This window comes from Budorcas taxicolor, chromosome 8 (assembly GCF_023091745.1).
Source record: "Budorcas taxicolor isolate Tak-1 chromosome 8, Takin1.1, whole genome shotgun sequence".
Classification (NCBI taxonomy): Eukaryota; Metazoa; Chordata; class Mammalia; order Artiodactyla; family Bovidae; genus Budorcas; species Budorcas taxicolor.
In genome coordinates this window covers 47,090,949-47,116,557 of record NC_068917.1, presented here as the reverse complement: position 1 = coordinate 47,116,557, position 25,609 = coordinate 47,090,949, and the positions used below count along the sequence as shown (strand labels likewise).

General features: G+C 42.2%; 1 protein-coding gene across 1 annotated transcript in view; it reads left to right on the top strand.

Annotated features, from left to right (window-relative positions):
- Window positions 1–25,609, top strand: part of DOCK8 (dedicator of cytokinesis 8) — a 158,174-nt gene that overhangs the window by 73,438 nt on the left and 59,127 nt on the right. The window contains exons 13-22 of the mRNA XM_052644492.1: window positions 2,328–2,445; window positions 4,174–4,244; window positions 5,300–5,438; window positions 6,059–6,160; window positions 9,257–9,352; window positions 9,988–10,222; window positions 12,950–13,114; window positions 14,227–14,396; window positions 17,067–17,162; window positions 21,512–21,607. Of these exons, the coding sequence (XP_052500452.1) occupies window positions 2,328–2,445; window positions 4,174–4,244; window positions 5,300–5,438; window positions 6,059–6,160; window positions 9,257–9,352; window positions 9,988–10,222; window positions 12,950–13,114; window positions 14,227–14,396; window positions 17,067–17,162; window positions 21,512–21,607 (1,288 nt within the window). The remainder of the gene's footprint in view (window positions 1–2,327; window positions 2,446–4,173; window positions 4,245–5,299; window positions 5,439–6,058; window positions 6,161–9,256; window positions 9,353–9,987; window positions 10,223–12,949; window positions 13,115–14,226; window positions 14,397–17,066; window positions 17,163–21,511; window positions 21,608–25,609) is intronic.

Here is a 25,609-nt window from a genome sequence, read left to right as displayed (position 1 = left end):
AATATGTCCTTTTGGGGAGAATGTGTAATTAGGATTTAGAATCATGGACCAAGAGTGAGGAAGACAGGACACTTTCCCAGAGAACATGACACGGTCACATCAGCCTTGGGTGTACTGTTGACACTCAGCTGTTAGTGAGATCCAGAGAATTAAGGCAAGCTTGCCTCTGAGAGATGTCATGAATAGTCTGAAAAGGCCATTCTTATCATTTTATTTAATGGGAGCCTTATCTGATGAGAATAGAGCTTGGATAAGGTTAACAGAGTGACTCTGGAGCCAGAGTGCCTGACTTCAGCTCTTGATTGCTGGTTCCTAACTATATCTTTTTTTTTTCATTTGTGTTGTGGGGGTGATGCCATGAAAATAGTATCTATCTATAGGATAATTTTGAAAATTAAAGAAACTACCCAGCTTAGGATAAATATTCAGTTCAGTTCAGTTCAGTTGCTCAGTCGTGTCCGACTCTTTGAGACCCCATGAATCACAGCACGCCAGGCGTCCCTGTCCATCACCGACTCCCAGAGTTCGCTCAAACTCACGTCCATCGAGTCGGTGATGCCATCCAGCCATCTCATCCTCGGTCGTCCCCTTCTCTCCTGCCCCCAATCCTTCCCAGCATCAGAGTCTTTTCCAGTGAGTCAACTCTTCTCATGAGGTGGCCAAAGTATTGCAGTTTCAGCTTTAGCATCAGTCCTTCCAATGAACACCCAGGACTGATCTCATTTAGGAGGGACTGGTTGGATCTCCTTGCAGTCCAAGGGACTCTCAAGAGTCTTCTCCAACACCACAGTTCAAAAGCATCAATTCTTCGGCGCTCAGCTTTCTTCACAGTCCAACTCTCACATCCATACATGACCACTGGAAAAACCATAGCCTTGACTAAATGGAACTTTGTTGGCAAAGTAATGTCTCTGCTTTTGAATATACTATCTAGGTTGGTCATAACTTTTCTTCCAAGGAATAAGCGACTTTTAATTTCATGGCTGCAGTCACCATCTGCAGTGATTTTGGAGCCCCCCAAAATAAAGTCTGACACTTTTCCACTGTTTCCCTGTCTATTTCCCATGAAGTGATGGGACCAGATGCCATGATCTTCGTTTTCTGAATGTTGAGCTTTAAGCCAACTTTTTCACTCACCTCTTTCACTTTCATCAAGAACCTCTTTAGCTCCTCTTCACTTTCTGCCATAAGGGTGGTGTCATCTGCATATCTGAGGTTATTGATATTTCTCCCGGCAATCTTGATTCCAGCTTGTGCTTCTTCCAGCCCAGCGTTTCTCATGATGTACTCTGATATAAGTTAAATAAACAGGGTGACAATATACAGCCTTGACGTACTCCTTTTCCTCTTTGAGACCAGTCTGTGATAAATATTAATGATACTTATAAATATTAGTATCACTGTTGTTTCTTTAAGTTAGGAATATGATTAATTGAATATATATACATTCATTCTTTTATTCAACAAATAATTTTTTTAGCACCTACTATGTCAGGCACCAGTGTAGTGCTGGGAATACATCAGTGAATCAAAAACATCAGATAAAAATCTCTGCCCTCATGGAGCTTACTTTTTAGTGGATTATAGTAGTAGTAATGCAAATAGAAAGAAAAAATATACAGTTATAGTCAGCCTAGTATTTGTCCTATAGTTGTTGAATGGATAGGTATATTATTCATAGTGTTGCATTATGTTACATAGCTAATTGGGCTTAGATGAACTGTCATCTTATATAAGAAAAGAAAGTTAAACCAGTGTAATATGTCATGACAATAAAAAAAAAATTGAAGCTATGGGGACTTCCCTGGTGGTCCAGTGGTTAAGACGCTGATTTTCCACTTGAACCAGGGGGCACAGGTTCAATCCTTGGTCTGGAAACTAAGATCCTGCATGTAGCATGGAGCAGCCCAATTAAGATTTTTTTTTAGAAAAGGGCTACATGGGATTAGAAAGGAGAAATGAAATTAGGCCATAGTCTGTGGCCATGATTTCTTTTTAAAATGAGCAGAACCTTTTTGTTTTCTTATCTTTGTGTCACATAGAGTTACCTCTGGGCAGATTTCCACATTCCAGGACTTTCTCAGCTGCAGCAGACTCCTCTCTCTGTGTAGCAAAACAGACAACAGTGTTGGTTATTATCAGATCACTGCAGTTGAAGAGGAAGAAGCAACAATAATGCATTTATTCTCCAAAAGTAATTCACTTCTGAGAGGAAAATCTCCTTCAGAACAGTCACCTTATGAGTGCAGACTTCAGCATCCCCTGAACAACTTGGTTAAAATAGACTCTAGATCTTACTGATTGGTTCCTCATCTTTTCTTTTCCAGAAACCTTCTCTATGTCTACCCACAGAGTCTGAACTTTACTAACAAACTAGCATCTGCCCGGAACATCACAATCAAAATCCAGTTTATGTGTGGAGAAGATGCCAGCAGTGCTATGCCAGTAAGGAGGGGAATAAACATTTGCCTCTAAGCAGGGTGGGCTGAACTTCTTGTCAGTTCACACTGACAAAATCCAGGGCTGATCGGTCTACAGTGTGTGTTGATTCAGGCCAGCACCACTGAGCATGCGCAGAGCCCTTTGTGGCTGGTCCATTATTGGTCCCGGGATGCTGATAGGGAATCCAGGTCAGCCTAAGTCGAAACTTATTCCGCAGTGAGCTGTGACATTCGGAAATGCATATCATTTTAGAGGACTGAAAAATATCATGAATTTGTTCAGCCATCCTTACAGCATGAGAAGTAGAGAGACAGGCCCAGGGTGTCAGCCGTGTTTGCTGTACTTTCAGTTGTATGCTGTGGTACACATCTACTCAAGCCCCAGTCCACATCTAGAGATTAAAAATAAAAGTGATGCCTAGTAACAATAAACATACACCATCTCAACACCTTCTAGGAATGGATCTTCATCCTGAGGTAAAAGATAAATCAAATAATAATATGTAATACAGTGTCCCCTAAGGAGCCCCAAACCCCAGAATTTGTGTCTTTTTAACCAGCTGTCTATAAATGAGATGGTGGTTAGCTATTACTGTTTTAAGTCATAGAATTCTATTGAAGACATTTTTTCCAATGCTACCGTTCTTCAAATATTCACTTTTGATAAAACCATCTTTTAATTAATTAATTTTAATGGCCAAATTGTTTTAAATTGGAGTATAATTGATTTACAGTGTTGTACCAGTGTCTGCAATGGATCTTCCCTGCTGGCTCAGACAGTGAAGCGTCTGCCTACAATGCGGGAAACCTGGGTTCAATCCCTGGATTGGGAAGATCCCCTGGAGAAGGAAATGGCAACCCACTCCAGTATTCTTACCTGGAAAATCCCATGGATGGAAGAACCTGGTTAGGCTACAGTCCATGGGGTTGCAAAGAGTCGGACACGACTGAGCGACTTCACTCACTCACTCACCAATGTCTGCAATATATACAGTAAAGTGATTCAGTAAACCATAATTTAATGTCCCACCTACCTTCCCAACACAACGTATCTTCTTGCAATGGTTGTGGGGAAGAAACCCTAGGAGGAAGACTCCCCTAGTTCTCACTGCTCTCAGCCCTGGCAAGTCCATCAGGGCTGCCAGGTACAACTCTGCAGATCCTGATGGTAGCCCAGGTGCCCAGCCAGGGACAGGTAGGGGCCAGACTCCAGCCTGTTCACTACTTATCAAGCTCTGGGGCCTGGCATGGGCATTATTGCATCTAAAAGGGAAGGCCCTTCGAAAAGTTGAGTCCACTTGTGAAGTCATGGGCCTTTTGGGCTAACGTGTGTCCGAAGAGGAGTCTTTCTAAATAGCATAAATATGTGGCCAGTGAAGATCCTAATGACCAAAGCAATCAGAGAAAAGAGGCTGGAAAAGGGATCTCACTGAGGATGCAACCCTTTGACATTGCCCTGCAGTGCAGACCTCTAGGTGGAGAGGCAAATGGAGAGAACACTGGCTTTCTAGTATCACAAGCCTGTGGCCCTCAGTCAGTGATGTAGCCCCCTGGGGTCTCAGTTTATTTTTGTAGCCAGTTTTTCTGCATCAGTTGGGTCACATGTAGAACTCAGCGCTCTTAATTTATAAAAATACAGCTCTACGAGACCAGAGCATCCCAGTGGGATGATTGTTGATTTGATTTACTCAAATATCACAGTTAATTTGACCCTTTCTATACTGGCAAACAGGTCATCTTTGGAAAATCCAATGGCCCTGAATTTCTGCAGGAAGTGTACACAGCCGTTACATACCATAACAAGTAAGTGTATTTCCTAGTTCTAAACATATGCCAAGCTTGTTTCATTATCTCCTTGATTTTCTGAATCTTTAGGTGATTCCTCCTACCAGGGAGGAGGAATTTAAAATTCAGGGACTAAGGGACCGAGATAGCCCATGCCAGTTCCCTGATGCTATGTTGCAGACGGACAGTTTTTGCCAGTAACTGTGATCGGGAGAATGTGTCTTCAAGAACCTAATACTGTTTTGACTTTTCTGGAATCTTCTACCCTAGTGTGATACCGAGAGATTTTATGCTGTTACCTAGAGAAAAAAGTGTCCTGCTTAGCTTTGAGATACTGGAGGGGCCAGAAGCAAAATCCAGTCCTCCTTGCTCTGTCTCCTTGTTTTCTATACACCACTCCACACCTATGCCACTACCTACTTTGAGATTTAAGTTGACCAAAGGAGAAATGGAACACTCATTTTTATGTGGGTAAATTGAGTCACAGAATATCTAAACTGTTATTCACATTTTCAGGATCAGACGGACTTGGATTTGCCCCCAGCCTGGTAACCTTGGCCCATTTAAGTACTTTTCTGAACCTACCCTCTTGGACTGAGACGAGGGTTAAATGAGTAATGTACATGAAGCTATTAGTAAACTCCTGGACTTCATAATTCAGTAAAATCAGGTCCCCTTTCCTTCCTGCATCCTTCATTTGTTTTCCCCAAATTTTTGTTGAGTGCCAGCTGAGTGTCATACCCTGTTCTTGAGGTAGAAATGAAAAGGAGGTCAGAGCAGGACTCATCCCTTGTCCAAATTAAGTTGTTAGATTTTTCTATTGTGTGTAGGGATTTTCTTTTTTTCCTGACAAAGCTTTTAGTTTGTGAGCAACCTTATGTAAGTGAAGTGTATTCAGTGACATAAGCTTGATCTCAAGGACTTTCCGCTAGAAGCAGGCTAATGTAAAATGAAGCGTGAAACACCAAGCAGGCAAATCCTGAGGGGCAGAGGGTCCATGGTGTTACAATTATAGTCAGAGAAGCCGTCATTCTTGCTAAAAGTTATTCGTGTATAATGTACTTTTGAAACAGGTCTCCTGACTTCTATGAAGAAGTGAAAATTAAGCTTCCTGCTAAGCTTACAGTAAATCACCACCTCCTGTTCACCTTCTATCATATCAGCTGTCAGCAGAAGCAAGGAAACTCAGTAGAAAGTCTCCTGGGATATTCAGTGAGTTGTTTTCAACTTGCAGATTCACACTGCTGTTGCTGGTGCATCCAGGGTACCTACAGAGATAAGCAACTACATTCTCTTCACTTGCTTTTTTCCCGTCAGAAGTAGCAGAGTGGAGATGACTTGACTTAGCAAATGACAATTTCAGGAATGAAAGGTAGTGGGTGATCAATACTGAAAGAATACTCATTTATAAAAAAGCATAGCAATGTGCATTATTTCCAAAGTGTGTATGTGTGTGTGTGTGTGTGTGTGTGTGTGTGTGTGTGTGTATGCTTCACATATAAAAATAATTTTTTCCTCCAAGGAGAAAGAGTTATCTCTTTAAAATATATAAAAGGTAAACTGAACCTTGATGTTTAGACACACACAAACATTGGCTATAAAGGAAAAAATGCTACTAGTTTGGCTCTGAAAGCAGTGAATCATTGATAATACCATCTCAGGAGTTCTCAAGGAATTTAAAATGCAAAGAACTTGAGAGAAATTACGCCCAAAAGAGCCCTGGTCAATATCTAATCATCATTTAGTTGCATTTGATTATTGTGAGCTAGATAAATTGCCAGAATTATATGCTGTAATAAATACCATTTTATTCTTTACATCATCTGTTTCAGTGGCTGCCAATTCTCTTAAATGAACGTCTTCAAACTGGATCCTACTGTCTCCCAGTTGCCTTGGAAAAGCTGCCACCCAACTACTCTATGCATTCTGCAGAGGTAACCAGCAAGCTGGCCGTCAGCTGTTTCCTGTCCATCCGTGGTCTTGGACCACCTTTCCAATCCCACTTCCCGTTTCTTTATACATGACCAAGGATGCCCAGTGCATTTTGGGCAGCTGTCATCTGTCAGCACAGGAGATTTTCAGAGAGCACATTGTTCTGATCAGATGGGAGAAATAACTGACTTTACAACCTCATTCATTTAGATTATTACCAATTCAGAATGTTTGATAAATTCAAGGCAGCATTGTACCTTGTATTATCTATAACAGAGGGATTTTCAGAATAGTGTATTTTAAAAGGGAAGCAAATACAGCCCACTTTGCTAGCAGTTGCTCTCAGCTCCCTTCCTTATAAAAGGTTCCCATGCCAGATTCTATCAGTTTCTCCTCCGGGTCAGTTGTCAGAGTCCTCAGGTGGGTATTGGGGCTCTCATTCCTCTAAAGATGTCGATGTCAACAGTCTTTCCCTCCGGTTTCCTGTGCCGCCCTTTTGCCCACACACTCTGCTGCAGTCCACTCGTTTATAGGAGCCCAGCGACCGCTCCATTCTGCCTGCACCAGCGCCGGCTCTCGTGCTTCTCAGTCTGGTTGCTGTGGGTTTACATCAATAAGAATTATTTTGAAGCAAGTACCAGACATCATTTCCTTTCATGTATAAATATTTCAGTATTTTACCTTAAAAGATAAGGGATTTTTTTAAACCATCACAGTACCATTGTTATACCTTAAAAATTAACAGTATTTCATTAATATCCTCAAATATCCAGTCAGTGATCAAATTTCCAATTGTCTCATTAATGTCATTTTTTTTAACTGTTGTTTGTTTGTTTATTTATCAGGATCCAAATAAACTCCATACATTGCTATTGGTTGACATATATGTCTTTTAAGACTCTTAATCTATAGGTTCCTCTTCATCTCTTTTGTTTTCCTTGCATATTTCAAGTTGAAGAATTTCCCAGGAATTTGGATTTTGTTCCAAATTTTAGAGTCAACTTTCTTCCCTACTCTGACTACACAGCACCCATCCCCAGGCTATTCCATTTTATGTTTCCTTTTTTTCCCCCTGGAGAGAGAAGCTTCCTTTGCTCTGGGCCACAGGCATATTCCGGCTTTGGATCAAAACTGGTCTCACACCACCTAAGATCAACCTGAATGTATTCACAGGCATTTCCGAATTGCTTTTTATGATTTGGACATACAGCCCCTTGTTGAAGTCCTCAAAACCGTCTTCTCAACATCAAGCTGCACTTAACTTCCTAGAATGCCCAATTATCTTTTTAATGATGCCAAACAAACCTGGATTTGGAGACAGATAAATCTCTATCCAAAACTCAGATTCTGTCATGCCCTAGTGTGAACATGGGTGAATTGCTTACCCTCTCTGAGGTTCAAAGATGAAATCTAGCCCATATCTGCCTACACAGTTGCTCTGAACATTAAATGAGATGATGGATATCAAGCAATGCTTAAGTAAATATTAGTTCTTTTCCCTACTTGCCCTAAGCTATCTTTATCAATATGCCCTCAGCATCTCCTAATATCCTTTAGACCTGCACTGTCCAGTATAGTTGCTACTAGCCACATGAGGCGTTTCAAAATGTGAGTTGTCCAAATTGAGATGTGCTATAAATATAAAAATGCAAACTAGGTTTCAAAGACTTAGTAACAGAAAAAGAATGTATAATATCTCATCCATCATTCTGTATGTTGATTACATGTTGAAACCATAATCTTTAGGCTGTACTGGGTTCAGTGATACTAGTATTCAAATTATAATCACATTAAGTATATTTTAAAATTTGGCTACTAGAAAATTCTAAGTGACATTGATGGCTCATATTATGTTTTTAATGGTGAGTTTTGCTTTTTGTCTTTGTTGTTTAGTCGCCAAGTCATGTCTGACTTTTTCGCGACCCTGTGAACTGTAGCCCACCAATCTCCTCTGTCCATGGGATTTCCCAGGCAAGAATACCAGAGTGGGTTGCCATTCCCTTTTACAGGGATTGAACCCATGTCCCCTGCATTGGCAGACAGATTCTTTGCCACTGAGCCACCTGGGAAGCCCCTGTATTGCTTTAGCTTACTGCAAACTCCAGTGTCCGCAGGAGTCAGACTCTTTAATGAATGCCAGGTCCTGGTGGAATTTGTTCACGCTGAAGACTGTCTTCCCATTCAAGGTCCCTCTGCTCTTCAGATCAGTGCCATGCTGGGATGCAAGACCAATGTCTTCATATCTTCCAGTTCTCTAAAGATGTTAGAAAAGCAGGCTTTTATGTGACTTTGTCTGATTTTCAGATGTTTGGCAACTAAACACTGGGCCAAACAGCACTTGTCTGTGGGCTGGATCAGGCTTTGGGCCGCAGTTTGTGACTGTCTCTGAGATGGGTCCAAAGGTCCCCAACCCATGTACACGTCCTAGCCTTGCCAGTACGGCACGCACCCTTTCGTTAAAATGCAAGAGACACAAAACCCGCACTCACGTGGCTGGGTGAGCGTGGGCCCTCTTCCCTCAGTGATGTAAGATGACAGTTCCCTCAGGATTTCAAGGCAAGAAATGGTCTCTGAGGACTGCAGGACTATTGACATATAAATGGAATAAAAAGTCATTTTGAGTAATTAAAGCAGGAGCCTAGAAGGACTGCTACTCAGATACATTTTGTTAAAAGGGAACAAAACTGCAGTCACTCAAAAACATTAAAATATCATGCCTTTTAAAGGTATTCTACACTTTTTTCTGGCATTGTCCTGATTAATGGAGAAATCATTAGGATATTACTTTAATTCTTAGAATCAGGATTACCATCTGCTGGATGGAAGCTTAAATTTGACAGATCACTCACTTCAAACCCCTTCTTTCAGCATGAGAAAACAAAGTCCCAGAGAGTCTCACTGACCTGTCAAAATAAAAATAATTAGTTTGGTATAGAACTGAACTTGAATCCAGGGCTCCTAACTCTAAGACCAGGTTCTGTTTTCCAGGGATTTTTATATTTGTATAACCCCGATATCTACTGCCAAGTCACTTTACTCTCTTTGTTAGTAATGAGAAAAGGGAATTGAATTGCTTTTATTTTTCCCTTTTAATACAGAAAGTCCCTTCACAGAATCCTCCCATTAAATGGGCTGAAGGACATAAGGGAGTATTCAATATTGAAGTGCAAGCTGTTTCTTCTGTTCACACCCAGGTAAGGAACATCAAGGTCAAGTTTAAATCAGAGCAAAAGGCTAATAATGAAGATGGGGTGCAGCAGAGAGACTCCTAAGGACAGGTCAATGAAAGATCAATGAAAAGCTTTGTGCACGGATAAAACCAAAAAAAAAGACCTTTTAGTTCTGTGTGGGAAATTGAAAACCTGTTAGGTTTTATTTAATGTTGAAAGAAAGAAAGACCTTATAAAAATGTTGAAGCAGCCTGGTGCCTGCACTGTCAGATGTTTCTGTCTCTAACTCTGCCATTTTTCCTCCAGCATTTTTTTCAGTTCTACTTTCCCTTCTTTTCATGCCACTGACTGAGTTTTGCATCAGCTTAGGCCCTTCTTTTGGCATTGTGTCTGCCCAGTGTATTTGCCCTAGCCTATAAACAGGTCAGAGTACAAATTAATGTTTCTTCAGTTAATAATTATTGAGAGGATCTATGTTGTGCACACCACTCTGCGAAGAAAGTCATAACCTGGGTCTGAAACATCCATGTCTTAGACCCTCTGCTCTGAAACACTAGATAAGCGGTTCTTCCTAGAAGTCGCTATTTGATTGTGTTTATGAATCCACCAGTGAGGGTTGATGGGATGAGACCCATGAGGCCTGCCATCTGCCTTCCCAGGACAACCATCTGGAGAAGTTCTTCACCCTCTGCCACTCCCTGGAGAGCCAGGTGACCTTCCCCATCCGTGTGCTGGAGCAGAAGATCACTGAGTCGGCGCTGGAACACGAGCTGAAGCTCAGCATCATCTGCCTAAACTCCTCCCGCCTAGAGCCCCTTGTGCTCTTCCTGCATCTGGTGCTGGACAAGCTCTTCCAGCTGTTTGTGCAGCCCATGGTCATCGCTGGTCAGCCAGGTAGGAGGCCTTGGGGGGCTGGGAAGAGACAGGCAGTGCCTTATTTTAGAAACATGGGAGCAGGGCCAATGGCGTCTATCGAGGCTGTGAGTCCAGAGGAGACCAAGTCCACTAATGTTTTTTTTGAGACTCCCTGGGTGTTTGAAAAAAGAAACATTAATATAGGATGCTTAAATATACCTTAAAAATAAACGTGTTGAATGACCGAAGGCCGTCCTTTAAATTCCATGCTTAGTAATTGATGGGGCGTCCCCGATGGCTTGTCAGTGAAGAATTTGCCTGCAGTGCGGGAGATGCTGGAGACTCAGGCTCAGTCCCTGGTTTGGGATGATCCCCTGAAGGAGGGAATGGCTACTGACTCCAGTATTCTTGCCTGGGAAATCCCCTGGACAGAGGAGCCTGGCAGGCTACAGTCCATGGGGTCACAAAGAATCAACAACTGAGCACACCCACAGTAATGGATGGATTCCTTTCACCTCTGAAATATTTTTGCTGATTTGACAACAAGGGAATCCAGTGTTTTAAAGAAATAAGATAACACAGATTAAATGGAAGTAAAGGAACACTGTAAATTGAAATTCAGTGTGGTGTGATCCATTTTTTATTGAGATATAGTGTCATACCATAAAATTCACTACAGTGCACAATTCACTGGTTTTTAGTATATTCACTAAGTAATGCAACTATCACCAATACCTAATTCCAGACCATTTTCATCAGCCTCAAATGAAACCCCATACTCCTGAGCAGTCCCCTCATTCTCCCCTCCCCTCAGCCATGGCAACTGCTCATCTTAAATGTTTACTTTTAACAAATGAACCCTAAATACAATGTGTAAGACTTCCTTTGGAAATAACATGATGTAGTGCCTGGGTCCAGTGGCTTTTCTAACTGCTTCAGAAATAGACTGGCTTCTGTAGGCATCTTTGTTTGCCACTGTTTTCAGCAGGGCTTGTATTATTTTGTGTTTTCCAGCTTAGCAGTTACCTTTGGGTATCCTCCATGCTGCCAGTACTGTGCTTAGAGTTGTAGGTTTTGCAATAATAATCAATAGGACTTACAATAAAATACAGCAAAGAGCAGCAGCACAGGACGCAAGTCCTCAAAGGAACACAGCTAAATATTGTTGGGAGGATGGTGAATATCCATTTGGGAGGCAGAAGGAGCCCCCAAGAAGACTCTGTTTAGGATGGCTTTAAAGGAGGGATAAAAGGAAAGAACCCCAAATGAAAACAGTGAGATGAGATGAGATCGGCAAAAGCAGAGAACCAGAGTGTCTGGTTCACCAAAAAAAGTGGTTCAGAAAAAAGTATCAAAATACGCTTTTCTGGGAGTGTCATTAAAGGAGGAAATAACACTACTGGGCCAGGTAATTGGAGTAGGTTGGTGGGGAGGGAGTAATGAACGTGTAGCCTGGGACATACGGGGGACCGTTCAGAGCTAGGGAAGCGTGTGACCTCTGAATCCCTGGGCATATTGTATCCTGGAGGACATCTTCTGTACCTGCACAGACAAGGCATCCTGTGTGGTCAGGTAACTTCTCATATATGTAGCTGGTGCCTCTCCAGCTAGATCCCTGCGGAGTGGCCATCTCTTCCTTCCCTGGATTTCATTCTACTTTCCTCCCCCACATGTTTGGTATACTACTTGGTAGGCCGTCCCCAGCTGCTAGACAAAACATTCATACACACATGTGAACTCTGGGGTGTTGGAACAGGCAGAATGGTTGGAGGCGCTTATTCTCAAAGTATTATCCAGAACTTATCTGTGTCAGGCGTAACAGAAGGCATAGTGGGGAGACAACAAAGTAGGAGAAATGCGCTTGGCCCTAGAAAGGCTTCCAGCCTATTGGAGAGACAGAGTTGACCACTGGACATAGCCTAAGAACCTTGTGATATGGTGTCAGTTAATCCCAGGACTGAGTGGAGTGAGAGGCTTCCTTGAGGAGATGGGAGTGTGCCAGGCATTGAAGAGTAGGCATGATTTAGTTGGTGGGAGCAGCGTGGGCTTTCTAAGTGAGGACAACAGCATGAGCAGAATTGTAGAAGTGAGATGCAGACACGATGGGGACAGTATAAAGACTGCCTTATTGTAAGGAAGTTGAATTTGAACAGGAGAGGGTACCAGGTAAAATAAGTAGGGTGGAGCCAAATTGTGGAGGGCTTGGGCTCCTAAACACAGAGGCTATACGTTGAAGCATTGTTTGTACAGGACCAGGGACTGACATAACACACAGAAGTTTTTAGGTTAATCTGTGCACCAAGAGTCTGTGTTGTGCAACAACCCATCTCGAAGCAGAGTGTGTGAAAGAACGACCTGGGCATCTTGTTAAAATGCAGATTCTGACTCAGTAGGTCTGGGCTGGTGCCTGAGATTCTGCACTTCTAACAGGATCCTAGATGATACTGGTGATGTCAGAGCAGTCCCCACTGAGTAGCAGCCATTTACAGCATGGTTTCCAGAGGGAAGGCTATCTGGGCATGCTCACATCTTTGTCCTGAAAAACCACAGCACTGGCAGAAGGAGAGATGTGAAGTCCTTTGCAGTAGCAGAGCCGCACACTGGAATTTACTAAAACAGCTCACCCTGCCCCCGGCCACCATCTTGACTGGCCTGGTTCAGCTGGTCAGTGGCCAGGACTCCTTGTCACTGCCCCCGAAGAATGTTCCACCTCAAGTTCATTAAGGATCCACTGTGGGGCCACCCATTTTTTTCTCGGTTCCTCAGCCAACTTCTCTCAGTTTGCCTTCGAGTCCGTGGTGGTCACCGCCAACAGTCTGCACAACAGCAAGGGCCTGGGCAAGGACCAGCACGGGAGAAACTGCCTGCTGGCCTCTTACGTGCACTACGTCTTCCGCCTGCCGGAGCCACAGAGAGACATGCCCAAGTCAGGTACCGTCACGCCCGAGCGCGCGTGGGAGTCTGGTGGGCAGGGCACCCTCACCCCCACCCCACTGCTACAGAATTCAAAATAAAAGTAAAAGCCCGGAAGTTAAATTTTATTTTTCAGAGTGAGAAAAACTTACATGAATGTTGAAATTGAAAGGTTATTTCTAGATTTTTCTGTCTTGCTTTCTATCAGCCTTCTTCCTCTTTTTTTGTACTCTGAGCACTTACTGTTTTCTGCTTGTTTGATAATCCGTCACTGATCTTTACCCAGTTGGTAATTTCTAATTCAGCTGAGAATCTCTTTTTGTAAGAGCTGGGGAAGTAACAGCAGATGCCTAAGATTCTAGGAGAATAATGATAAGGAAAAAATATGTCTTTGATAGCAGTGGTAAGCAGTGGCTCCTCAACATTACATTATGAAAAAATAAATCCTTTTTCTCATTTCCTCCCAAACTAAACTGAAATAATAATTCATTTCTCCACTCAACCAGAACATCTGGTCAGCATGATATAAAAAGTAGCTTCAATCAGTTAACAAAATTCCAGGCCCTAACAACGGAACTTGGCGTGTTTATTAGTCCATGTAGCCTCATTTCAAGTAAACCTATAATTTCAAATGTTTTTTAAAATACTTGTAATATTCACAGACTTAACTAATCACCTTTGAACATATATAAATACTTAAAGGCAAAACACCTTGCTATATATAGTGTATTCATATTCTTATAAGGCTCAGAGGGTTCTCAAATCTCAGAAATGCAAGACTTATAAATCTGTCATCATTTAAATATTAATAAATAAAAATACCCACATTTCCAGCTTGTCTTGAAAAATAATAAGCTAGAGCTGAGGAGCAGCTGAGGAGCAGCCCTTGTCTTTGGATGAGACATGTACTTGCAGTTTACCACAGTCCTTACCTCTCCCTACTGCCTTACACCCTATCTTTCCCCCAAAATGGTCTCCCTTAGGCACTTGCTAATAAGACCCTAATTCCAAGACCTAATCTGTTGCGTGTCTGCTCTGCTATCTACCCCATCCCTCCTTGGTTCCTTCTCAAACCCAGTAAGTGACTCTGATCCCTTTCTGTTGACATGTCTGTACCTGGTGGGTTGCAGGTGGCCCCACTGTCCTCCCGGACCCTCGCTACCACACGTATGGACGCACATCTGCTGCAGCTGTGAGTTCGAAGCTGCTGCAGGCCCGGGTGATGAGCAGCAGTAACCCAGACCTCGCGGGGCCACACTGTGCAGCAGATGAGGAAGTTAAGAACATCATGTCTTCAAAGGTAAGGCAGGTGTCAAGCCCTGGACTGAGACATGGGCTATTTAACTTCTCACTAACACTTGGAGAGACAACACAAACTCAACCACCCCTGCTGCCTACTGTCTCAGTCCAATGCACAACTTTCAAGTTATTAAAATTCTTGTATTTCGAAATCAATGAGACCGTTCTGAAAGATGTAGAGGCAAGACTGGCATTTGAGGGTCTGAGCAGAGTTAGTGGACTTTGGTGGGAAGTTTCTTGAGCATAGCTGGTTTAGCCCCATGGCATCTGTGAATACCTTGAGTTTTATTTTCAGGGGAAAAATTAGCTTTAACTGTTTTTGATGCCTAGAAAGGGTGGTGTTTTTTTTTTTTTATTTTGTTTTGTATTATTTTTTAATACGTGCCTTTTAGATTTGTTGACATCCATAGATTGATTATCCCATGTAAGAACCCCAGAGATCAAAGCCAAGTTTTATAAACAAAAATTGAGATCCTGAGAGGGTTGGTGACTTGCCCTAGATTGTTTTCCTTTCATAAATTCTTCATTTTTTTCATAAACTTTTTATTTTATAAAAGTTTTGGATGTATAGAATTACATCTGTATATAACTGAAAATTTTTATGTGCTCAATAGTTTTCCGGTTATTAATATTTTACATTAAAATAGGACATTTGTCACAATTAATGAACCAAATGTAACACGTTATTAACTAAAATTTATATTTTATTCAGATATTCTCCATTTTTCCTGAATGTATTGTTTCTATTCTATCCTGTCCCACCCAGGATACCACATTATATTTTGTAGTGATGCCTCCTTAGCTACTTTAGGTTATGACGCTTTCTTAGATTTTCCTTGTTTTTGAGGACTTTGACAGTTTCGAGGCATACTGGTCAGGTATTTTGTAGAATGCCTCTCATTTGAAATTTGTTTCAATTGTGATACAATTCACATACTAAAAAATTCACCACGTTAAAATGTATAATTCAGTGGTTTTTCATGTATGTACAAAACTGCCATGAATTCTTAATCTCATTTTCTTTACAGTTTTCTGTGACCTCAGGGTGGCTAATCTTTTAGAATAAAGTCATTTTCTCTGATGAAGATAAATCAAACTCTTTAGGTTTTGACATCATTTCCCTTGAGACACCCACTTGAGACAGTATGTTGTGAGACAGAAAATCTGGAGACCAGGGTTGGGTCTTCTTGATCTGATCACACTCTGGCCTGTGGTCATGGGCAAGTCTGTTCCTGCCCTGAACCTGATTTTCCTTGTTTCTACAGAGGTTCTGAACCCTGGGTGAATATAAGAATCATCTATAGATCCACTCCTAGAGATTCTGATGATATATAGGTTATATCTTATGAAATTCTGTGAAATACCCTTTTTTATATACCGAATAAATGCAAGGATGTGCTGGAGCTGGTTCATAACAATTTCAAATTGAGAACTAATTGTTAAATTTCCAGGAATTTTCTGAACCAGTTGTTAAACACAGACATTTTTAAAAGTTAAATTATATCAATTAACACATAAGTTATATGAAAAACAAAGGTAATCTAAATGCACTGTGGTCTCCTGGAACAGAACAGGACACAAGTGGAAAACTGGTGAAATTTGAATAAAGCCTATGGTTTAGTTAACAGTTAATGTGCAATGCTAATCTCTTAATTTTGACAAATATACCGTAGTTATGTAAGATATAACATAAGAGGAATTTGGCAAAGAATATCCAAGAACTTTCTGTGCAACATCTGCAACTTGTCCATAAATCTGAAATTATTCCATTTTTACAAGGGAGTACTCAAATCTCATCCCTTCGTAAGTAGTTTACTATATTTTATTGTTGTCTGTATTTTCGAGGTTATTTATGTCTATTGTTTCTGTACAGTGGAAATACTATATGGTGGGTTTGCTACTGCGTATCTCTTCCCAACACCGTATTCAGTAATGTCATGTTGACTTGAAATCAGGCATGACAGAAGCATTCACAGCACAGAAATTGGCAGATTCTACAGATCAGCCCCTCCCCTCTGAGAGCTGGTTGTTAAGCATTTGCCAGCACACCATGGTTCAGTTTCACATCTAAGTTCCCTTTAGGCAATATCATTTCAGATTGCCTAGGGGAGAAGTGGATAGCAGCTATTACTGACAGATTTGATTTTTACAGTTTCCTTTAATGAAAGTGAAGATTTTTAATTTCTCTGTGGACTGGGTTAACAATTTTTAAATTATTTTGTAGTGAGGGGAAAAGATTTTGTCTAGAAGAATCAAGCCTCATCTTTCTTTCAGAAGTAGTTTTTTTTTTTTTTTTTGACAAATTATTAAATAGTGTCGAGGAGACTGGGAACAGTACCATGTTAACCCACAGAGAGGCACTGTTCCCACACGTATTTTTCCCCTTCTCTTCCAGTTAAGTCAGAGACTTAGTTGAAGGGACTGTTTCTTAACTAGGATGTGCCTCTAGGTGGCTCCATACCAGCTAACAGTGAATATCTCAGGAGCAAGTAGAATTAGGTATATTTTACCTTATTTGCTTTGTTTTATGTTTATTTTTGGCAATTGTTTTACCTTTGTAACCAGAAAAAAATACATTAACAATGAATTCAAAGCTGATTTCCAGGCCATTGGCTCATCTCTCTGGAGACCACTGTGGGTTGACTGTGGAGTCATGGTTTGTGTATTTCAGATTGCTGATCGCAGTTGCAACCGGATGTCTTACTATTGCTCCAGCAACAGTGATGCTCCAAGTTCAACAACAGCCCCCAGGCCAGTCAGCAAAAAGGTACCGAACAGGGCCATGTGAGAATATGTTGCCCACCTTCTCACTGTTATTAAAAATAGTACTCTCCTTCCTTGTTCCCGCCCTTCTAATGTACACACCAAACACATACACATACACACACGCGCACACACACTTTGGCAGCCCTGTTCCAGATCCCCCATTTTTTGACCACCCAATTACCTCCTAACTCAGTGGTTCTCCAACTTACTGTGCATCAGAAGTACTTGGGTGATTTGTTAAAACTGACTGCTGGCCCCTAGATTTTCTGATTCAGTAGATCTAAAGTAGGGTCCAAAATCACTTCAGATGGTGATTGCAGCAATGAAATTAAAAGATGCTTACTCCTTGGAAGGAAAGTTATGACCAACCTAGATAGCATATTCAAAAGCAGAGACATTACTTTGCCAACAAAGGTCTGTCTAGTCAAGGCTATGGTTTTTCCAGTAGTCATGTATGGATGTGAGAGTTGGACTGTGAGGAAAGCTGAGTGCTGAAGAATTGATGCTTTTGAACTGTGGTGTTGGAGAAGACTCTTGAGACTTCCTTGGACTGCAAGGAGATCCAACCAGTCCACCCTAAAGGAGATCAGTCCTGGGTATTCTTTGGAAGGACTGATGCTAAAGCTGAAACTGCAATACTTTGGTCACCTCATGTGAAGAGTTGACTCATTGCAAAAGACTCTGATGCCCTGAGGGATTGGGGGCAAGAGGAGAAGGGGACAACAGAGGGTGAGATGGCTGGATGGCATCACCGACTCAATGGACATGAGTTTGAGTGAACTCCGGGAGTTGGTGATGGACAGGGAGGCTTGGCGTGCTACAATTCGTGGGGTCACAAAGAGTCGGACATGACTGAGCGACTGAACTGAACTGAAAGTAGGGTCCAAGGGTTTACATTTCTGACAAGTTCCCAGCTGATGCTAGTCCAGGAACCATACTGTGTTAGCTTCTTTTTTGGTAAAAGGAGAACTGGAGACAGTTCATCCTCAACACAGTGAAGGCAGTAACTAGGTATCATTTATTTCAGTGGCAATCCACTCCAGTATTCTTCCTGGGAAAATCCCATGGACAGAGGAGCCTGTCAGGCTGTAGTCCATAGAGTTGCAAAGAATGAGACACGACTGAACATAACAGCATTTCAATACTGTATCAGACATGAAAAGCTTCCTTGTAATTCTTTCTAATCAGCCTTACGTATGAATTCAGAGACTTGACAAGGTGTTAAACTGCTCACCAGGTCTCTTTACGTTAATAGAATTCTTCGGTTGTCACACGTTGTGTGATCTAAGGATGGGGAATAAAAAAAAAACCTGTCTGCCCAAGTTTTCACCTCTGCCTGATATCCAAGGGTGTCACCAATTTAGTCACTACTTAAGTTAATGTCTTGAGTGTCTTTCAAGACCCTTATAAAAATGTAAATATGCTGATTGGAAGTCTAATATGGGAAACTCTTTGCAGAGGCTAACAGGGAAATATGTGTATTCAACAGGCCCCAAGGGAATGAACCTCAGCACAGCTCACTTTGGCCTCGGTGAGGGAAAGATCAGGCATGGGGCGGCCCTGGAAGGTCCGATGCTGCAGACTTGGCACAAATCTGGGCCCCGCTTGTCTGGAAGGAGGTACCAGGAATTAATTCTAAAAGAAGAAGTGAAAGAAGATGTATGAAGTGTTGAAAATAAAGATGTCACTTGCTCTAAATCTTAGCTTTGGGCTTTGCAGGGACTGGTTACAAGCACTATTTTCCTTCTTAAGGACCATGATTTGCCTACACCTGTTTTCTTCAGGCAGGGCCTGATTTCTTCTGGGAGCAATTAATTTGTTTTGATTTTGTTTCTGGCCATTTCAATGACCAGAAGAGAATCATTTCATTTCAGGGGGAGGTCTAGCCAGTGTGTCTCCTTAGTTGCTCAGCAAACAGGGTTTAGCGGCTTGGCTATTTTCTGTAACCTCCAGAGCAAGGTGTTCTTGTAATAATGTTGCCTGGTAAGCAACATAAATTACTTTAAGAAGCAGCTTATCATCCTCTAATCTCCTCTTGCCATAAGACTCTGGCGGTCAAACTGACCTATTTTCCAGCAGTTACCTTTGAAGCTCGTGGAGCGTCTCTTTCTTACAATGGGAAGATCCGGGTATAGCCGAGTTACATCACAGGCGAGCTTAGACCACCTGCTAGATTAACATGCAGCCCTGCACCTCTCCCAAGAGGAGGAACTTCCCTGAAGTCTCACATGTTTTCATATATATTAAAATTGTAAAGGTTTGACTCACTCAACAGAATGAAGTGGGACCAATGACAAGCGGAAACACTTTAGCATTCTCTGTTTGTCCCTGTTAATCATCCAGGGATGTCACTAGTTCAAATACCCAGACATCTGCACAGAGAACTTTCTGTTTGTCTCCTTTTAGTTTATCTGAATAACTCTTCAATTTTACTGTACTTAAGAATCAGTAAATTGTGTTGCATACCTACCATACAGTGTGGGTAATTTAAAGGTTTATCAAGGGTAAGCTTTGCTCTAATCAATTTTTACTTTGAGTGTTGACTTTATTTTCACATATGCCATTACCCTAGGATGTGATATTAGGTTATTCAAGTAGTTTCAGCTTTCTTACCCACTGAGTAATAAAAAAAAGAGTTCATCTGTATTTATTTTACATTTTATGGTTGTAAGATGAAATCCACAGAAAATGCTCAGATGTCATTTTTGCCATCAATTAGAGTAACCAGCTATCCCAGTTTTCTTGGGTCTTAGGGGGTCCCTGGGATGCAGGGCTTTCCGTTTTAAGGCCAGGACAGTGTTGACCGGTAAAAAAAATGCACAACCGAAAATTGGAGAGTTATGTTTCACTGGGGGATGTTATTGAGGACTGTACCCTGGAAAAGTCTCTCAGTTATCTCTGAGGGACTATTTCAAAGAGTCAATGAAAGAGCCAGGATTTATACGAGGTTTTACTGGAAAAAAACCCAAAAACATGTAGTTGCACATCAAAAGATGTTCACAAAAACCAGACACCTTGAGTTAATGATTTTATTGTTTTTCTGTATATGAGAAGATAAAAAAACCTGGGCTCATTGAAATTATTCCTTAGATATGCACCTTTACTATCTAGAGTCAGTATCCTGTCTTTCTCCATCCTGAGTTCCCCTCGGGATGCACTGTCTGCTCCATCATAGTGACTGATGGCTTAATGGCCTGGAAACATTTGTGGCTTAGTGAAATGACAGGCAAACTGACATGGGTTGGTTGTCTCACCTTTATTGTTTACCTTGTTCAACATCAAAGCTGTTGTCAAGAGTATTAACAAGTATCCAGATAAACTAGGAAGTAGGGAAGATGCAAAAGGTGTAAAAAATCACTGCTACATTTGCAGTCAGATGAGCAGTCTCATGCCTTGGTGAGAAGTGTAGACAGAAAGTGGAGCATCAGACCCTGGGACACAGAAGTTTAGAAACTGAGAGAGTTCAAGCTGCTACCGCTATACCTTTTAACACAAATGAGCCACTAATAAGACTTCCCTTGTAGCTCTGCCTGCAGTGCAGGAGACCCAGGTTCAATTCCTGGGTCAGGAAGATCCCCTGGAGAAGGAAATGGCAACCCACTCCAGTGTTCTTGCCTGGAGAATCTCATGGACAGAGGAGCCTGGTGGGCTACAGTCCATGGGGTCACAAGTCGGACATGACTCAGTGACTTCACCACCACTACTTATAAACTGAATTCATCTCATCTCTCACAAAGCCATAGACGGATTATAAAAACAAAAATTGTTCTCTCTGGAAGGAGTGGAGTTACCGTCTTGACAGTGTTTCTCTAATCAAGGTTCCCAGCACATAACCTCAGGCCCCATTCCAGACCTGCTGAATCTGAAATGCTGGAGGTGGGCTCAGCAATCTGTTCCTTAGCAAGCCCTCCAAGGGATTCTGATGCACGTTCAAGTCCGAGAACCATTGCTACCAATCGAGTTTGTATATGAGAAAACTCAGGGTTAGGAGAGGAATGCTCTACACGTGGTCACACAGAGGGTTTACAGTGGAACCTGGGAGGAAGATAACAGACAGTCCCAGTTCCAACTGCTGCCCATGAATGCTTCCCCCGTAGAAGCTTCGTTTTCCAGATGAGGCCATTCCTTCTAGTCCAGCTCTGCACCACCAGCCTTCTGCTTGCTTAAGATACCCTCCAGTCTCAGATTATTTCAGCATTGATTTTACCATCCACTGTGGTCTAAGACATCTGGGACAAATGCACCAAAACTAACAGACTATTACAATTGGTAAAAAAGTAAAGTTGGCAAATAAAACACCTGATACAGACTGTCATTACATACATGTAATGTTTTGTGTTTGTTGTCCAGCATTTCCATGAGGAGCTTGCCCTACAGATGGTGGTCAGCACTGGAATGGTGAAAGAAACAGTCTTCAAGTACTCCTGGTTCTTCTTTGAGCTTCTGGTGAGATTCTTGCACGTGTATATCTGTGCTCAGCAGGGCACGAACAGCGCATTTAAACAGACAGTGAGGTTCCCTGTAGTAGGAACTGACATCTTCTCTACTGAGTTGCTCCTGCAGAAAACCTGGGCTCATTCTTTCAGTGTTAACTCTCCCTTACCCCTTCATCCACCTTCCGCCAAACTTTACTGATTCTGCCTTGAAAATGGACCTGCACCTGCCACATCTCCCCGTCTTTACCACTCCCCGTCTGGTCAAGCTTCCATCATGCCTGCAATCACATCCTCTTTGCCCACATATACTCATTTTTGCCCTCTGCCCATCCAGTCTGTATAAGGCAACTCAGTGTTACCAGATAATGACACTTTCCTCTTTAAAACCTTTCACTGATTTTCAGAGTACTGGAAATAAAGCACACATTTTTCTCATGGCCTAAAAAGCCCTTGTATGATTCTGCTTCCCTTCATCTCTAACCTTGTCTTAAGACCACTCCCCCCTCATTCAGCCACATTGTTTCCAGTTTGGTCCTTTGAAGACGCTGAGGCTTTTTCAGTCTCAGAGCCTCTTTAAGATGCTCTCCCCACTCCCTACCTTTCATTTCCCCCATCTCCTGCACACATACACTCTTTGGAGGTCGGGGGCGGGGGTCTTCTCTTTAGGTCTCAGCTTTAACGTCACCACCTCTTTAGAGGCCTTTGCTAACTTCCTCATACCTTAATATGTCTACCACTTTATTCCTCTCTTTTGAAACACTCTCTTTATTTCCTTCTTAGTGCTTATCACAATTTGTTTTTCTCTCTTGCCTATTGGATTTCTAGGATTTAGGTCTATCTTCTTCATTATTATACCTTTAGATGCAGAACATGTCTTGACATCATACAAGCACCGACTAATACTCATTGAGGGGAAAAATGAAACTTAGAGACATGTTTACCTGCAACTTCTATCTGTTCTTTAGCAGAAAATCAAACGGTATAACATACTCTTTAATTTAAAAATGAAGAGAATAATAGTAATACCTATTTTATACTGGAAGTGAAAGGATTTTACCATAAAGCCACAAGGATAAGCATTTTGTCAATGTTTATAAATAGAGATGCATTGTGAAATTAGCTTAAATGAAAAAGTATGAAAACACAGACACTAACTACACAAAGATACACACACAGACAATCCAGAGGATAAAGAGTGGATTGAAATTTAGTGATAGTGTTAGCTTCACATCGACTGGATGTTCTTCCTCTGTGACACTGTTTTTAAGTGGATAATTTTTTTTAAGAGAACGATGGTAGGCTTTTCACCTGAGCTCTAGTTTATCTATGTAAGTTCAAGCCCAGGTGAAAGAGGACAATACTGAACATAGAGAACAAGACATGTTCTCTATGGACATGGAACAGGACATAGAGAACAAGAAGGTCAAAGGAAACAAAAATAAAGCACACACTCATGAGGAAATCGGAAGTAATGTGCAGTGGAGTTGAAAAGAAGTCAGGGCCCTGCAGCAGAAGCACGTCAAGGGTTCAGATCCGCTAGAGCAGCAGTCCCCGGCCTTTTTGGCACCAGGGACCAGTTTTGTGGAAGACAGTTTTTCTGTGGACCAGGGGTGAGGGGAGGTGGTTTCAGGATGATTCAAGTGCATTACACTTACTGTGCATGTTATTTCTATTATTGTTACATCAGCTCCACTTCAGATCATCAGGCATTAGGTCCCAGAGGTGGGATCCCTGCCCTGCCTTAGAGTTCCACCAATTTCTTACCCCTGACTGGAAAAAAGTATTGCTAGAGATGTCTTTTCAGAGCACAATGCCAGATGCCTGCAGCAGAATCACCTGTGGGTGCTTAATGAGAATCACGCAGATCTGGACCCCTCCCTAGAATACTGAGTGCAATGAGGAACAGGGAGCCGATGGTGCAAGTGCCTTCCAAGCGAGGAGTCTGCCCAAGTGCCTTCCAAGCACACTGAAGATCCACTAGTCCACACTGCCTCTGCTCTGTGAGGCCCGAACAGAGCTAAGGGTCCTTATGTGCAGCTAGCACCAGGAGTTTGCATTCTAAAAGCCAAGCTGATTCAGGTGGATGGCTGCAGCTCACAAGTCTTGGAGCAAGCAGCAGCATTAGCAGTGAGACATGAGCTTTGTGCTTAGGCAGGAAAAGGCTGGCCATAAACTCTTGAGGGAAGAAAAGAATCAAAACCACCACTCCATGCCCAGTACATCCTGCTTCTTTGTACCCATCCCACCCACCATCAAGTTTCTCCATAAAGATTTACTCAGCTCATAATCCATCTATAGATAATTCATACAAATAATCTTCAACTGAGTTGATCTTCCATACTGCAAATTTTGAAAGACATGAAACAAAAGCTCATTTTGATATTATAGAATCTCCCTGATGGCTCAGATGGTAAAGAATTTGCGTGCAATGCAGGAGACCCAGGTTGAATCCCTGGAAGAGGGGAAGATCACCTGGAGATGGGAATGGCTACCACTCCAGTATTCTTGCCTGAGAATTCCATGGACAGAGGAGCCTGGCGGGCTGCAGTCCATGGGGTCACAAAGAGTCAGACACAACTGAGTGACCAAAAGATTTTTCATTTAGAAGAGAGTCCCAAAGGAAAGCAGTATCTCGATTCAAAGATGCTTCATGTTGGGAATTCCCTGGCAGTCCAGTGGTCAGGACTGCGAGCTTTCACTGTTGTGGCCCTGGGTTCAATGCCTAGTTGGGGGATTAAGATCCTGCAAGCTTCATGGTGAAGCCAAAAGAAGTTTCATGTTATTTACTCACACATATGCACACATGTCACTTAATCATTCTTAGATCTCATTTAATAGTTGTAAATTATAAGCTTATCATGAGCAATTATCAGTGCACACACAGGATCCCAAGGCTAAGCAGGGGTTTGCCCAGCCCTCTCAGCCAGGGAGGGACAGTGCCTCAGTTCCACAGTGCTCTAATTCAAGTTCTGTTCCTCTGCAATTTTGCTTCTCCTTGGAAGCTTAAAGTTACAAAACATTTTCTTAGCCTAACGTGTTAATAACATGTGAGAACTTTGTATTCTGAAGTCAGCTTTAATGTGATGCCGCAATTACTATCCCATTCCCAGTGGCAATGAACTCAGCTTCGCTAGGCCTGAATGGCTCCTTGTGACATCTTAGAGCTCTCTTTCTGAAGCGAGTTTGCATTCTCTGAAGATGGAATGATGACTCTGTCCTTCATATAGTCCCAGTAACAGCTGGCATCCCCAAGGGAGGAAAAATAATAACATCTAAAACGTGTTGAGCACCTAACTACGTACATGCCAGGCACCATTGTAAGCCTTGTGAGCATTATCTTGTTGAATCCTCAGACAACCTCCAGACAGGAGCTTTTCATTGTCCCCAGTTACAGATGGGGTTGGAGGAAGTTTGAAGGCTGTAAGGAGAAGTTTGTGGGTCCACCAAACCTTGTCAGTCCCACTTCAGTGCCCCTAACCCCCTAACTGCAGGGAGCTGAGAACCATGGAAAAGCTGAAAATTGATTTTGATCTTGCACATTTATTTATTAGGACTCAGTAGGCTCAGAAAAGAAAGCAAAAGTTAAAGCTGATAGGATTCCTTCCTCTAGGAGTCCCTTATGATAAATAGATCAGAAGCTGGAAAGGAAGTCCTGCTGAGATGAGCACTTGGAGGGGGTTGGTCAACCTGTAGATCTCCCAGGGCACCAGTTATCTAGGGCTCTGTAGGTTATAACTAAGTCTGTCAGGGTCCTGGCAGTACAGCATTGCTCAAAAGGGTTAACTGAAAAGCATTTATTAAGGGACTTTGCCCAGGGTATGTGCAGGGTTACAGGAGTAGAGGAGGGTTGGTGAGACACCCAGGGAGCAGGAGGTGCCGGAAGCTGGGGTAAGGAGCAGTATAATCAAGGCCGAGAGAAAGCAGAGGCAGAGAACAGAGTCCGCATGACAGGAGCTGACATCAAAGAGAAACACTGCCACTGCCAGAGGCATGCTGCCCAGGGATGAGGACA